General features: G+C 51.1%; 1 protein-coding gene across 3 annotated transcripts in view; it reads left to right on the top strand.

Moving 5' to 3' along the window:
* Positions 1 to 15,281, top strand: part of DOT1L (DOT1 like histone lysine methyltransferase) — a 93,682-nt gene that overhangs the window by 41,777 nt on the left and 36,624 nt on the right. For all 3 annotated transcript variants that reach the window (XM_023512503.1, XM_023512505.1, XM_023512504.1), the window contains 4 exons: positions 1,166 to 1,260; positions 1,902 to 1,964; positions 12,015 to 12,070; positions 13,732 to 13,811. In XM_023512503.1, coding sequence (XP_023368271.1) covers positions 1,166 to 1,260; positions 1,902 to 1,964; positions 12,015 to 12,070; positions 13,732 to 13,811 — 294 coding nt within the window. The remainder of the gene's footprint in view (positions 1 to 1,165; positions 1,261 to 1,901; positions 1,965 to 12,014; positions 12,071 to 13,731; positions 13,812 to 15,281) is intronic.

A 15,281-nucleotide genomic window follows, 5' to 3' on the forward strand; every position in this document is an offset into this window, starting at 1 on the left:
CATTTTGTTTTGGTGGGTCCGGGCTGGGGATTCGAACCCGCCACCTTAGGTGTACGTGGCTGGCGCCTTAGCCGGTTGAGCTATAGGTGCCGAGCCGACTCTGTCTCTTTCAAAAAAGAAAGTTCAGAAGTGAGTTATCTTTCCAACCAGCCTTTTAAGTCTGTGCAGTATAGATATAACTACTGTTTCTGTCCCTTCCTGCTGCTGTAACAAAACATCAGAGACTGGTGACATATAAACAGCACACTCAGTTCTGGGGGCTAGAAGTCCAAGGTCAAGGCTCTGGCCAGGTTGGTATCTGTGAAAGTCTGGAATCAGCTTCTGAAATGGCACCTCCTGCTGTGTCCTCACAAGGCAGAGAGTGGTGAGGGGCCATTTTATGAGGTGGCTTAATCACCTCCTGGGGTCCCAACTCTTCATTGTCCTGGGAATTAAGTTTCGATGTGAAATTTAAAGAAGATGGACCTGCAGCCTATAGCATCTCTTTAAAGGCTTGTCTTTTCTGGATAGAGTCCCAGCATGCTCAGGCTCAGCTCTGGCCCCTTGATGCATGTTTCTAATTAGCGTGCTTATGGTTGTTCACATTCAATATGGAAAACAAAGTGGCTCAAGACTTTAAGTGAAATGCAAATTGACCTCCTAGGAGGAGAGAGGGTTTTACTGACTCTCTACTCCCCCAGTGGCCCAGTCTGCAGACCTGGCCCTTGCTTTCTTGTCTAGTCCACCATGTGGTATGTGGATACTGTGGTTGGAGATGCTGCTCTGACCCCCACTGCACCCCTAGCCCTACTTGGGCTTCAGTCCACTCCTATTGAGCTTTCTGGAGGAACTCAGATTTAGTCAGCCCCTGCCCTGTACTGCAGTGGTAGCCAGGAGATAATTTGTGCTCCTAGGCCTGCTGAGTCTCAGGGAGCTATGTCTGAGTCTGAACAGGGAACAGCACATGGGGCCAGATTCCGTTTGGGGGGGGGCCCCTCAGCATTGTGTCCATGGTAGACAAGTTGCACCAGCCACCCTGCTGCCCTGTTGAGCCTGGGTCCTTGGAGGCTGCCTATGTGAGCCCAGAGGACATCCTGTGGCTTCCTTGTGTGGCGTTCCCAGTAGGCCCATCCTCTTTTCTGGGCACTTTGGGTGTCTGATGTGCTACATCTCTCTCTGATTGAAGGTGTAGGCCAGGTTGTGCTCCAGGTCGCCGCAGCCACCAACTGCAAACATCACTATGGTGTCGAGAAAGCGGATATCCCAGCCAAGTACGCAGAGGTGAGTGATTGGAGCAGGCACCCTGGGTGGCTTCCTTGCCCGAGTGGTATTTCCCTGGGCCTGAGAAGTTTGGCTGAGTTGAAGGGAGGGCTTGTGTGTGCAGTGCCTCTTGCCTTCAGCAGGTCCAGGTGGGAGCTCTGGTGGGGGTCCCTATGCCCTTGGGGTAATTGTGTGGCCTGTAGCAGAGATGACTTGGTTCCACCCCTGGCAAGGCTCCTTTGGGAAGCCCTCTCAGGCTGACAGGGCCCCTCCTAGCCAGGGGTACCTTCAGGCAGCAGGAAGGACAAGGCCCCTCAGCCTGCTGTGGGCCTCTTTGCTGGGGCACTGGCCTCCCTGCTGTCCCATTGTCCCTGGTCTGCCTGGAGTCAGGGTCAGGAGTTGGCAGTGGATGTATCTGATTGGAGTTCTTGCCCACAGAAAATGTTTGGAGTTTGGGCTGCACAGTGGATTCTGGTTGAATGAGAGTTGGAAGCATGAGTAGGCCCACAGTTGCCCCTGCTTGGTTGTGTGTTCCCTGGAGGGCTTGTTCAGAGGTTGGAGCCTGTCACTTTGAATGTCTCTGTGGGCCATCTGGGCTGCGGATGTGTGGAGGGTGTGGCTGACTTGGTCTGTAACAGGCTATTTGGTTTCTTTCTCTCCAGACCATGGACCGAGAGTTCAGGAAGTGGATGAAATGGTATGGAAAAAAGCATGCAGAATACACAGTGAGTGCCATCGCGCCATGCCCCGAGGCTACCACGCCAGCGCCAGCCCTTGTTTCCTCTTCTCCCTTCATCCTTCCTTTTTTGCTGTGGTTGACATGTGGCGCTCTCTGTTACTCCCTTCCAAATCTCATGGGCTGCCTGGCACAGCCTCCTGGGGCTGGCACGCAGGAGCCTCTGTTGGGACCTTCCCTTCCTTCCCTCTGGTGGGAACCCTTTTGTCTGTCAAATCTGGGTGGTAAACAGAACCATATGAAGGACAGGGGGTTTTTGGTTCAGTGGCACAGAGACCTCTGAAACTGGTTGGCTCCATGAGATAGCTCTAGTGTCACTTGGGGGCCCTGGCTTCTCTCCTTGCCTATCCTTGCTCGAGACCACCTTATGGAGGACTCTGGCCTCCCCATTGACAGGGTGGCAGATGTGGTGTGGATGAGGTTTCTGCCTGGCCCTTGTGTGATGTGGTCTCCTGGGAGCTGCATGGATGTGACCTGTGTAGCAGTGCGTGTGGGTGCCAAGCACCTGTTCCCAGTGGTGGCTGAGCGTTCGTTGGGTGCACTAGGGGCATGCCAGGGGTACTTTTAGGCAGCAGGAAGGACAGTTGTCATCATTCAGGTGGTTGATCATTTAGAAGGTCCTTCTAAGAGTAGCGCCTACTTCTCTGTTCTCTTGACTTCTTCCTGCTCTGTGCTCAGTGTAAGTCCCCTGCAGCAGCAGAGCTCAGCATTATGTCTGCACAAATGAGAGCCATGGCCATGATAGATGCCAGTCTCAGGGCCACATCCCAGGTGCAGGTATAGTATGTCTGCTCTGATGTCCTTGCACGTTCTTCGCCTGTGAGTGTTTCAGTCTGGATCTCTCACTTCTGCCCTCATCAGAGGCTGGATTGCTTAGGTTCTCTGGCCCTGCCTCTTGGACATGAGACCCACTCACTCTCCTCCCTGTCTGGGATGTCAGTGCAATAAGCCCGATGGGATGCTGACTGTGGAGCAGGAACCTTAGGTGTTGGGGAGTAGGAGGGAGGCTGTTGCTGTTTATCAGGAAAGAGGAGGAGCTAGGAGTGCAGGCCAGCACTCAAGGGCTCCCCTGGATCCAAGGACAGACTGGCTGTCCAGAGAGGTCTCCTGAGGCCCCCTAAAGAGACAGGAGGAGCTGTGAGGACAGGAGTAATAAGCACTCGTAGGATGAGTTGTGGTGGTTCGAGGGTCAGTAAACCCCAGTAGAGTGTTCATGACAGGATAGTCTGAGGCTATCCATTCATCCTAAGTGCTGCCAGTGACCTAGTTAGGGGTTGAAATTTGCTTGTTTTGGAGTCTAGCTGTGACAAGCCTCTCACTATTCAGAAAGGACACTGGGCCTGTCTTTATGAGCAGGGTGGGCAGCGGATTGGCCCCAGTTGGTATCTGTGGTGCTTCTTGTGTGTTTGTGCTCTCTGCCTGACAACTTTTGAGTGTGTCTGGCACTCCCTCCCTCAGATCCTGTGAAGTTCCTTTGCATCTGGTGGGTGAATGGGTAGCAGGATCCCTGAAGGCCAGAGCAGTATTGAGTACGGTAATGGTGGTGGTATCTCTGTTGAGAGCCTGGTGGGACTGGAGTTGCTAGGGCCAGTGTAAAGCAAAGCTTGAGCTGCAGTTGGAAGTCCCTCTTGGAGTTGGTACCTGCCCAGCTACAAAACTGGGGCGTGAGGAAAGTGCTGCTGGAAGTGGGTTTCCTTTCATGTGTTATAGAGGACAGTGGACTTCAAGTAGAGTTCTTTCTTTCATATTTATAGAAAAATGGAGCAGAAAATAGTTTCCCCATAATTACTGTGTGGTATTGTGGTATATTTATTGCAATTGGTAAACCAGTGTTAAATTTTGGTGGTGTTTTTTTTTTTTTTTGGGAGATAGAATCTCACTCTCTTGCCCTGGGTAGAGTGCTGTGGTATCATCATAGCTCCTAGCAACCTCAGGCTCCTGGGCTCAAGCAATCCTCCTGCCTCAGCCTCTGTGCCCAGCTTAATTTTAATTTTAATTTTTTGAGACAGAGTCTCACTGTGTCACCCTCCGTAGAGTGCTGTGGCGTCACAGCTCACAGCAACTTCAAACTCTTGGGCTCAAGCAATTCTCTTGCTTCAGCCTCCCAAGTAGCAGGGACTACAGGTACCTGCCACGATGCCCGGCTATTTTTTCATTTTTTTATTTTTATCTTTTTTTTTGTAGAGACAGAGTCTCACTTTATCGTTCTTTGTAGAGTGCTGTGGTGTCATACAGCTCACGGCAACCTCCAACTCCTGGGCCCAGGCGATTCTCTTGCCTCAGCCTCCTGAGTAGCTGAGACTACAGGTGCCCGCCACAACGCCTGGCTATTTTTTTGTTGCAGTTTGGCCGGGGCCAGGTTTGAACCCGTCACCCTTGGTACGTGGGGCCGGCTCCCTACCCACTGAACCACAGGCACTGCCCACGCCCGGCTATTTTGTTGTTGTTATCATTGTTGTTTGGCAGTCCTGGGCCAGGTTTGAACCTACCAGCCCCAGTATATGTGGCTGGGGCCCTAACCTCTGAGCTCCAGGCACCGAGCCCAGCCTAATTTTTGTTTTTTTGAGACAGAGTCTCACTGTGTCACCTTCAATAGAGTCCTGTAGCATCACAGCTCATAGCAATCTCAAACTCTTCAGCTTAAGAGATTCTTGCCTCAGCCTCCCAAGTAGCTGGGATTATAGGCACCCACCACAAGGCCCGGCTATTTTTTTGTTGCAGTTGTCATTGTTGTTTTAGCAAGCCCAGACTGGATTCGAACCCGCCATCCCCGGTGTATGTGGTTGGTGCTGTAACTACTGTGCTATGGGCACAAAGCCTAATTTTTTATTTCTATTTTATTTTATTTTTTTGAGAGACAGAGTCTCACTTTGTCACCCTTGGTAGAGTGCTGTGGCGTCACAGCTCATAGCAACCTCCAGCTCTTGGGCTTAGGCCATTCTTTTGCTCCAGCCTCCTGAGTAGCTGGGACTACAGGTGCCTGCCACAATGCCCAGATATTTTTTGTTGTAGTTTGGCCAGGGTCGGGTTCGAACCCACCACCCTCAGTATATGGAGCCGGTACCCTGTTCACTGAGCCACAGGTGCTGCCTAATTTTTTATTTTTAGTAGAGATGGGGTCTAGCTGTTGTTTAGGTTGGTCTCGAACTTCTGAGTTCAAGTGATCTTTGGCCTCTGTCTCTCACAGTGCTAGGATTATAGGTGTCAGCTGCCCTGCCCTACATAATTGTGTTACCTAAAGCCCAGAGTGGAGGTTTGTGCTGTATGCCCTGTTTGGTGTAGGCAGATGTACGGTCATGTCACTGCTCTAGAGATGTCCCGTGCTCCACTATTCCTCCCTCCCTAACTCTGGCAACCTCTGATCTTTTGATTGTCTTCGTATTTTTGCCTTTTCCAGAGTGTCCTGTAGTTGAAATCGTATTGTATGTGGCCTTTCAGCATGGCTTCTTTCACTTAGGAGTATTCATTTAAGGTTCCTTTGTGTTTCTTCATGGCTTAGTGTCTTCTTTCTGGCCCTGAATGGATCTCAGTGTCTTTTACTCACCTACTGTAGAACATATTGATTACTATGATTTGGCAACTGTGAAGAAAGCTGCTACTAATATCCATATTTGGATTTCTGTGCAGACATGTTTTCAGCTCCTTTGGGTAAGTGCTTAATAGCGTGATTGGTGTATCCTACCGTAAGAGTACATTTAGTCTGGAAAGAAACCACTGAGCTGCTTTCCACTGATACCACGCTGCTCTGCATTTCCACTACAAAGGGTGGGGGTGTATTAATTTTGTTTCTTGAACTTCGGGAGTGATATTAGTTCCAGGAGTTTCTTTCTTGTTTTTTCTGGATTTTCAACATAAATGGTCATGTCATCTGCAAAGAAAGAGTTTTACCTTTTCCTTCCCAGCCTATGCAGCTTCTGTTCTCTTGTCTTTGTGTATGATGAGAGCCTGTGGTAGAGGTTGTGGAATAGGGTAGGACAGACATCCTCACCCTGTTCATGCTCTTAGTGTGGGGCAGCACAGACCTTCTCCTATGAGGTATGATGGTAGATATCGGTGTCTGTGGACATTTCATGTCAAGGTGAGGAAATCCACTCTCTTAGTTTTTGCAAGAGTTTTGTCACGAATAGATGTTGGCTTTTTCTTTTTGATGACTTTCCAGTATCTGTTGATAGGATTGTGTGGTTTCTGTTCTCTCACATGCTGATGTGACCTTTTGATCCTCTTTATACATTGTTGTGTTTAGTTTGCTGATGTGGTCTTTCGTGTCTTTGGTGCTGGTCTCAGGGTAGGCTGGGGAGCTTCGGTGAGTTAGGAAGTGTCCCTCTGCCTCTGTTCCAGGTCTTTTTTTTTTTTTTTTTGAGACAGAGCCTCAAGCTGTCCCCTTGGGTAGAGTACTGTAGCATCACAGCTCACAGCAACCTCTAACTCCTTGGTTTAAGCAAGTCTCCTGCCTCAGCTTCCCAAGTAGTTGGGACCACAGACGCCCACCACAACGCCCGGCTATTTTTTGGTTGCAGCCGTCGTTGTTTGTTTGGCAGCCCTGGGCTGGATTCGAACCTGCCACCTTAGGTGTATATGGCTGGCGCCTTAGCCACTTGAGCCACAGGCACTGAGCCTGTTCCAGTTCTTTTGTAGCAGGACTTGCACACTTGCACATCTAGGGCTCAAGGCCCAGCTGTCCTTTCCTTCTCTTGGTCAAAGCTTCTTCCAGAATTCTCTCCCCTTAGTGAATGGTGAGTGTCATTCTCTTAAGTCCCCTCCCCTCAGTATGTGTCTGGTGCTCATCATTCAGGCTGTCCCAGTGCTAAGCTCATTTGGTTTCTATCCCAGGATGTTCCCGGCTGCCTGGTGACTGTATCAGTTGGCATCCAAGCTGGGAGTTCTCAGATGGTCTCCTGGTGGGAGAGCTGTGTAGTTTCAAGCATAGTGTGGGAGTTTCCATCCATGGGATCCTCAGCAGCCCTCAGAGCTTTCCTGGGTGTGGTGCTAGTGCCTCACTGCCCCTCTTGTTGGAGGAGGAGGCAGGAGTGTGGAAGTAGTAGGGCTGTTCTGGCTGGGTCTTTCTCCTTCCTTCTTCTTCATCTTTGTCACTGGCAGCAACAGTACTTGGCCTGCTGGGTTTATGGTCAGCAATGTGCCTGAGAATGGTGCTGTCTGGTGTGGCACATAGCAGGTGCTTCTTAAGTGGTGGAGCGGCTTTCATTATCTGGCCTTCTATAGGTTAGGATGTCATAGTCATGCCAGTGGCTCCTGATATGTGGCTGGGAGCAGGATTTGGGGGAAAAGATGCTACTCCTTGTGATATCCAGAGCAGCCTGCTTCAGGGAGGTGGCAGCCTGTGCTAGCCTCTGCCCCAGCATTGGACATCATCTTCTGAGAATGCCTTTGCAGCAGCCAAACTTGCCCTCAGTCAAATAGCACCTTCTTTGGCAGGAACTTATGTCCTCATATTTGAGAAAAGCCCTCTAAGCAGCTTCCTGTGGTTTTGATGAGGTGACTGGTTGGCAAGCTCTGAGTCCTGTCTTCCGTTCCTCAAGAAGTTGAGAGGAAAAAACCCAACAGGAGCCTGAAAATAATTCAGCACACTTTTCCAGGCCCAAAGCCTGCATCTGGACCAAGGACCACCTGCCACCCTTCCTGCGGAGGCCTGGCATATGCCCTCTCTCTCTCATGTCCTGCCTTACCAGTTTCCTGCTGTTGCCAACTCTACCCAAGTCCCTGGACCCAACCTCAGGGTAGAAATTGGTCCAGGCTCCTTGTAGTTGGTTTCTTTCTTCTTCTTTTTTTTTTTTTTGTTGAGACAGAGTCCCATTATGTTGCCCTAGGTAGAGTGCTGTGGCGTCACAGCTCACAGCAACCTTAATCAAACTCTTGGGCTTAAGCGATTCTCTTGCCTCAGCCTCCCAAGTAGGTGGGACTACAGGCACCCACCACAATGTCCAGCTATCGTAGTTGGTTTCTTGAGTCCGGAGTGGTCCTAAAGCAAAGGACACCTTGGATGGTTATGGCATCACTAAAGAACAATGAGAAGAAGGCCACAGCTGTGGGTGGAGCCACCTCTATAGCAGCTCTTCCTGGTCCTCTGTGTAAGATATGTTACCCTCTTGGGATGTTCATGCAGGACTGTGACAGGCTGACGATAGGAAGGGGAGGCTTCCACCACAGCACGGTCACTCCAGGGCTGTATTTGGAGACCCCCTCGCAGCCCAACCCTTCACTCACTCTGGGTTGAGTCCACTGTGGTTTCTGTGGGCATCAGGCTATCCAGGGACAGGCTCTGGTGAATGTACCTGGCTACTTGGCATGTTACAGGGCCACAGAGGTCTGTAGCCTCCTAGGAGGTGCCTACCCTCCTGATGGCACTTCCAGCCCTTTCTGGGTTTGGATGGGGCCTGCCTCAGTCTCCCCACAGGAGTAGTGCTTCATGGAGGCCAGGGCTGCCTTGCTAGAATGGGGTATAACTGCCAGGCCTGAGTGCAACCCTCCTCTATTGTCTGGCCAGGTAGAGGAGGATGGGTGGTTGGCTTTGGGGCCTTGAGAAAGAACATCATTTGTGGCATACAGAGCTGTTAGCCTGCTGTCTGGCTTTTTCAACATTGGTAGGTTTCAGTTATGTGGGGGCCAGCCCAGGCCCCCTCCTGAGGCGTGAAGGTCACACATATTCCCTCCTAATGGTGTGTATTTGGCCACATTAACACTGTCTTCAAGCCTGGCATGATAGCTCATGGTTGTAATCCTAGCACTCTGGGAGGCCAAGGCAGATGGATTGCTTGAGCTCAGGAGTTTGAGATGAGCCTGAGAAAGAGCAAGACCCCATCTCTATTAAAAATAGAAAAACTGGTTCAGCACCTGTATCTCAAATGGCTAAGGCGCCAGCCATATACACCAGAGCTGGCGGGTTCAAACCCAGCCTGGACCTGCCAAACAACAATGACAACTACAACCAAAACATAGCTGGGTGTTATGGCAGACACCGGTAGTCCCAGCTACTTGGGAGGCTGAGGCAAGAGAATCGCTTAAGCCAGGAGTTGGAGGTTGCTGTGAGCTGCGATGCCACGGCACTCTACCCAGGGTGATAGCTTGAGGCTCTGTCTCAAAAATAAATAAATAAAAATAGAAAAACTGTCTGGGCACATATTGGCTCATGTCTGTAATCCTAGCACTCTGGGAGGCCAAGGTGGGTGGATTGCCTGAGCTCAAGGAGTTTGAGACCAGCCTAAGCCAGAGTGAGACCTCATCTCTTAAAATAGCCAGGAAGATGCCTGTAGTCCCAACTACTCTGGAGGCTGAGGCAAGAGAATCACTTGAGCGCCCAAGTTTGAGGTTGCTGTGAGCTGTGATGCCACAGTACTCCATTGAGGGTGACAAAATGAGACTCTGTCTCAAAAAAAAAAGAAAGAAAAGAAAAACTGAGGCAAGAGGATCTCTTGAGCCCAAGAGTTTGAGGTTGCTGTGAGCTATGATGACACCATGGCACTCTACCTACGGTGGCAGAGGGAGACTCTGTCTCAAAACGAAGCAAAACCCACAGATTTCTTCGGGAGGGTACTATTATCAGAAGGTCACAGCCTGCCTATGCAGGGACAGACTGGTGCCAGGGCCTAGGGGAGGCCAGGAAGATGCATTACAGAGTAGTGCTCACACCTGCGGCCCCAGGTGGGCTGTGATGCTGTGGCATGGAACAATGTGGTTTGGAGGGTTGGGATATTACCTGGTCAACTAGACCCTGAGGAGAGAGCGCCGCCACATGAGGGAGAGGCTGAAGGCACCATGTTGGGGTCCCAGGGCAACCCCATGTGCAGTACAGTGACTCAGCAGATGGTCCTGGCGACTGTTGTTCATGATAGTGAAAGGACTTAGCAGAGTCAGCAAAGGTAACAGGTGCAATAGGTGAGTTAGGCAGCCAAGGCCTATCATCTCCCCCGTGGAGTCATGTAGGATGTGCTCCATCCCTAACTGTGAGCCGTGACAATGTGAGTGCAGTGTAGCCAGGGAAGCTCTCAGGTCCCTCTCCTGGTATTTGTGGGTCCTGGTCACAAGACATCCCACCTCATTCTACCTGGCCTATGCCAAGATTCCAGATGCCAGAAGAACACAGGGCCCAGGCATTAGACCATGGTGTTTGTAGGAGCAGTTTAGGCCCAGAAGCCTCTGCTGTCAGCAAGGTAGTGGTGCCCTGCCCAGGCTCCTGGACACCCTGAGCCTTCCCAGTGACCTCTATGGACACAGCCTGCGGTGCCAGTTCTGTTCTACTGAGCACCATTCGGGACATTGGACCTAAGTCATTTCTCTGGTCCTGGTTGGCTTACATAGAGGTGCCAGGATGATACAAAGGGCTGCTGAGGGTAGAGGGAAGCAGAGATGGGGTTGCTGGGGCCAGGGCCTGGGGATATTGAGGTGTTTAGCATCTTAGGTGCAGGGTAGTCAACTGGCCCTTCTTACCTCATGTCCTGTCTCTCCCATCTATGGGTAGCCTAGTTGCATGGCCTTGTCATGGTGGCACAGCCACATGCTTGTGGGACTATCTCTGCTCAGTATCTTTCTGTCTGGAAATGCCCTGGGCTAAGTACCAGTCCTGTGGTGCTGTGTGAGGTGGGTGTTCCTGTCACTCCATGGCCCTCAGAGTGCCAGTGTGAGCCTCTGCCATGACTCATAAGTTGGCAGTCCTTGGCCTCCAGCTCCTTGCAGCCAAGAATCCATTTCCCATCTCTGTGGATCTGCCAGATCTGGACATTTCATATAAGTCTCACACTGTGTGTCCTTCTGTGTCTGGCTTCTCTCACTGCACAATGTCTTCAAAGTCCATCGACGTTATAGCCTGTGTTAGAACTTCATTCCTTTTTTTAGTTTTTTTTTTTTTTTGAGACAGAGTCTGTGTCCTTGGTAGAGTGCTGTGGCATCACAGATCACAGCAACTTCAGACTCTTGGGCTCAAGCAATTCTCTTGCCTCAGCCTCCCTTGTAGCTGGAACTTTTTTCCATTTTTTTTATTTTGGACTAATAGGGTAAAAACTATTAGGTTATATAATTTACACATGACAGGTAAAATTCAGAATTGTAACTGTGTCCTACACCCAGTGAATGTGCCATATATCCATGTATTGAACCCATTGGAAGTTACTGAACTCCTCACATCTTCCCTTGTTGAGTTTAATGGAGATTTAGAGCCTCCTTCCTTTTCACGGCTGAGTGATATTCCAGTGTCCACAGACTATGTTTTGTGTATTCATCTGTTGATCGACACTTGGGTTGTTTCCACCTTTTGGCTATTGTGAGTCTTGTCATTTGTCATAGGTACTTATGTGCTGATTTCCGTGTGAACATATTTTTACTTCTCTTGTGCATGTATGTACAAATGGAGGAGTTGATAAGTTTTTGAAGAATTAATGAAACCATTATGTTGGTTTTCTGAATGCCCTGTCTCTGGACAGTTAGGTTACTGAGAACTGTTTCTCCCTTGCAGACCTTGGGTCTATTGAGGGCAAAAAGTGACATTAGTCTGCTAACCAGAATCACGTGGGAATGGGCAGTCAAGTTGTAGAAACGACTTTGTCTGGCAGATATTGGCATATCCTAGCACCATGTGGCCTCCCTTGGGAGCGGCTTGGGGTCAGCACAGTGGGGCCCTCTGACCTTGCCTCAGGATGCTATTGCTGGCTGCCTCATATTGAGGTGACTGGAGCTTCTGCTTTTGAGCTTCTGTAGGAAAGTTGACAGGGTATTGGGGCTTCCTAGAGTATCCTTCAGTGTGACCTTAATGACTTTCTGTCCATGTGGGCTCTGCATTCTTCTTCAAGTGGATGCTACAGCATTTGCCCAGCATCTACTGTGGCCAGATCCCTCAGAGGTCTTGCCCAGCCTTCACTTGACCCTCCACTGTCCTCTCTTGCCCTCAGAGCAATGGCTGGTGGCACTCTGGGCTCCTCCCACAGTGAGCAACTATGTGCCCATTTCATTGTTCTTTCATGGGGCAGAACGGGCAGGGCAGTGAAGCCAGATGAGCCTGCAGGGATAAGCTGGCTGCTGTCTTCTCTTTCAGTTGGAGAGAGGCGATTTCCTCTCCGAAGAGTGGAGAGAGCGGATTGCCAACACGAGGTACGTGGGGCATGGGGTACGGTGCTAGGGTAAGTGGTGGGACCATAGGGGAAGGCATAGGGTGGGGTGGGGTCCCTGAACTCCCTGGGCTTCTCTTTATGCTAGGGTCCTTATGGAAGGATTCCAAGGATCAGCAGAGCAGTAAATGCCCCTGCCTCTCATCTGCCTTCAAAGTGGCACTTGTTACCAGCAGACCCAGGCCCAAGCCCCATGCGCTGGCTCTTCCATGCTGGGTCTTCCTGTCTTCCTGTCTCCTTGTTTCTCCCTTCTTGATGGGCCAGTCCTGACTGCATTGCACCCCCTGGAAGTAGCCCTGCTCCTGTGTGCCTCACTCAGAGCCCCCTTGGCCCAGCACCCAATGCCTTGGTGCCCTACGGCTCATGGAGCCATTTCTCTGGGTTCTTCCCATCTACATATTTTGTCTGTCCTGCTGGATTCACATCCTCTGACACCTCTGGGGTCCCCCTACCATTCTGTCCCCCTGCCCATCTAGGTGCGCCTGCCTGTGTGGTGTCTGCTGCACCTGCTGATTTCTTTGAGGGTGGAACATGGGAATCTCTCATTGATGCTGTTGAGATCCACTTGTATTTGGCTGGGCCTGCTGTGCCCGTGCATGGGTGCTCTGACACCTCAGCTCCTCTGTGGCTCCATCCAGCAGGGTCTTCTATGGGAGCTCCCCAATTCATCTGGTTTGTACCATTGCCACTATCCCTTAGGAACCTGAGGGCTTTCCTGGCATCCCTTTGACTCCCCAGTTGTAGTTCAAGTGCGCCTTGTACCCTTGGCCTTGAGGAGTCACGTCTTAGCTTGTCTTTTACCTTGTTGGTGGCTCTGTGGGCTCTGCCGTGTGGCTGGGTCCTGTCTGCTCTTACTGTAGGCACAGTTTAAGTGGGCCTTGGTTGTGCTGCTTACTGGCTGGGGCATCACTTTGGGTCCTTGTGGGGACCAGTGGCGCTTTGTCTTGCCTTGGTTTACTTATCCCTTTCGTGTGTCTGAAATGCAGCAGGGTGATAGCTTTGAAGGCAGCTATCTCTTGGTGCTTCTTTCTCTGAAAACACCAGTTCCTGAGGGTTATTTCTGTCCCCCACCCCTTACCTGTGGCTGCCTGAACCCACCAACTCTGGCTTCTGACCTGCTCCTGCATAGTCCTTGGGGAGGGTCTCAGTCAGGTGGGGCCAGTGGGCCCAGCACCCTGGATATGTGTGCATCTTGGTATTTGTTAGCAGTGCCCAAGGATGCCTCCACTTGGGACCACGCTCTCCAATCTCACTCTTCTGCTGGGTAGCAGGACAGAGCCTCTAATTCCTCTGATTCCCATTCCCATCCTTCCTGGCTACTAGTTTCCTTTCTGTGGCCTGAAGGTCCTTCTCACTTCTGAATACCTGGGAGACATTGCTGGTGAATGTTTTCAGAATTCTCAATTTTAAAACTATCATGATTCAAAATAAGCTGCTCACCCTATTTTCTGCCACATTCCAAAGAGATTGTGCTTCTCTTCTGTCTGAGAGCCCCTTGTGGTTCTCATGGGGGACTCTTGTGGCCCTGGCGGGTGGGCTGGGGTATGGGCAGAGGTTGGCACCGGCATCTGCACACTGCACTGGGATTCTTATGCCTGTGCTAATGGAGCCTTCATGTTACTCAACTGGAACATTGTTTTGCAGTGTTATATTTGTGAATAACTTTGCCTTTGGTCCTGAGGTGGATCACCAGCTGAAGGAGCGATTCGCAAACATGAAGGAAGGTATGTGTGTGTGCCTCTGACCTGTCCTGTCTCGTGTCTGCCTCATGTGTCATCCCAAACTCCCAGAGTGTCCAGTCATGGTCCTGAGGGGGATGAAGCTGGGGAGACCTCCAGGCGTCGTGTTTTCTCACTATCCCTTAGTTTACAATGTCTGGTTGGAAGTAGGAGCTCAGCACTCCCTCCCCAGGCCGGTGACCAGTACTATGGGGAGCTGACACAGCCTGGGTGAAGGCCTTGCTGGATTTGGATCTTCCATTGTATACTCCAGGCGTCCTCAAACTATGGCTCGCGGGCCACATGCAGCCCACCTAGGACATTTATCCGGCCTGCTGGGTATTTTTGCCACTGCTGCCTGTCCTGCTTAGCAGCCGACTTGTCCCGGGGCCCACAGTCCGGCCCTCCAATGGTCTGAGGAACAGTGAACTGGCCCTTTGTTTGAAAAGTTTGAGGACCCCTGGTATACTCCACCCTGCAACGTGTCATGTACCCTGACACTTTGGGTGGAGCCCCAGCTAAGGTGCTGGCTGCAGGTCCCCCATGGCCACCAGGGCCCCCACCAGTACTGCAGCAGATTGACAGTGCCTTCTTCTCCCTGTGCCTGCTTCCCACTGTTGCAGCTCTTGGGTGCCCTCCTGAGGCAAGGAGAGAAGTGCAATGGGTTTTCCCCCCAGCTTTGTGAAGATGACAGGCAGTCATTACAGGTTGCCTCAGAAAAAACCAGTTTTCTGCCTTCAGCATCAATGACCTGTATCCCCAGGGGCCTGGTATACATATGCGCGCCCGTGTGTGTGTGTGTGTGTGTGTGTGTGTGTGTGTGTGTGTACACTCATGCCGCCTCCTGTGAGCATGAGTGTGTTGGAACAGTATAATCCTGAAATGTTTTAAAACTAACTGAGGATACACTTCCTTTTTTTTTTTGAGACAGAGCCTCAAGCTGTCCCCCTAGGTAGAGTGCCGTAACATCACAGCTCACAGCAACCTCAACTCCTGGGCTCAAGCAAGTCTCCTGCCTCTGCCTCCCAAGTAGCTGGGACCACAGGTGCCTGCCACAATGCCCAGCTATTTTTTGGTTGCAGCCATTGTTGTTTGGCGGGCCCAGGCTGGATTTGAACCTGCCAACTTAGGTGTATGTGGCTGGCGCCTTAGCCACTTGAGCCACAGGTGCCGAGCCTACACTTCCTTCTTTAGCTGAGTACTGCTCCTGGGCTCAAGGCTCCCTCAGGAGGGGCCAGGGTTCTTGAGGCCCTGATACCTGTTTTCCATCCCCTGCCCCGCTGCCCAGGAGCAGCTCTTCAGGGTCTTTCTCCCGGATTTCCAGGCAGAACCCCAGCCTAGCACTAGGTAGTGGCCACTGCAGTAATGTCTCTCTCTTTTTTTTTTTTTTTTTCAGTTTTTGGCCGGGGCTGGGTTCGAACCTGCCACCTCTGGCATATGGGGCCGGTGCCCTACTCTTTTAAGCCACAGGCACCG

Source organism: Otolemur garnettii, unplaced genomic scaffold, assembly GCF_000181295.1.
Source record: "Otolemur garnettii isolate 467f Iridium unplaced genomic scaffold, OtoGar3 scaffold00029, whole genome shotgun sequence".
In the NCBI taxonomy this organism is placed as follows: Eukaryota; Metazoa; Chordata; class Mammalia; order Primates; family Galagidae; genus Otolemur; species Otolemur garnettii.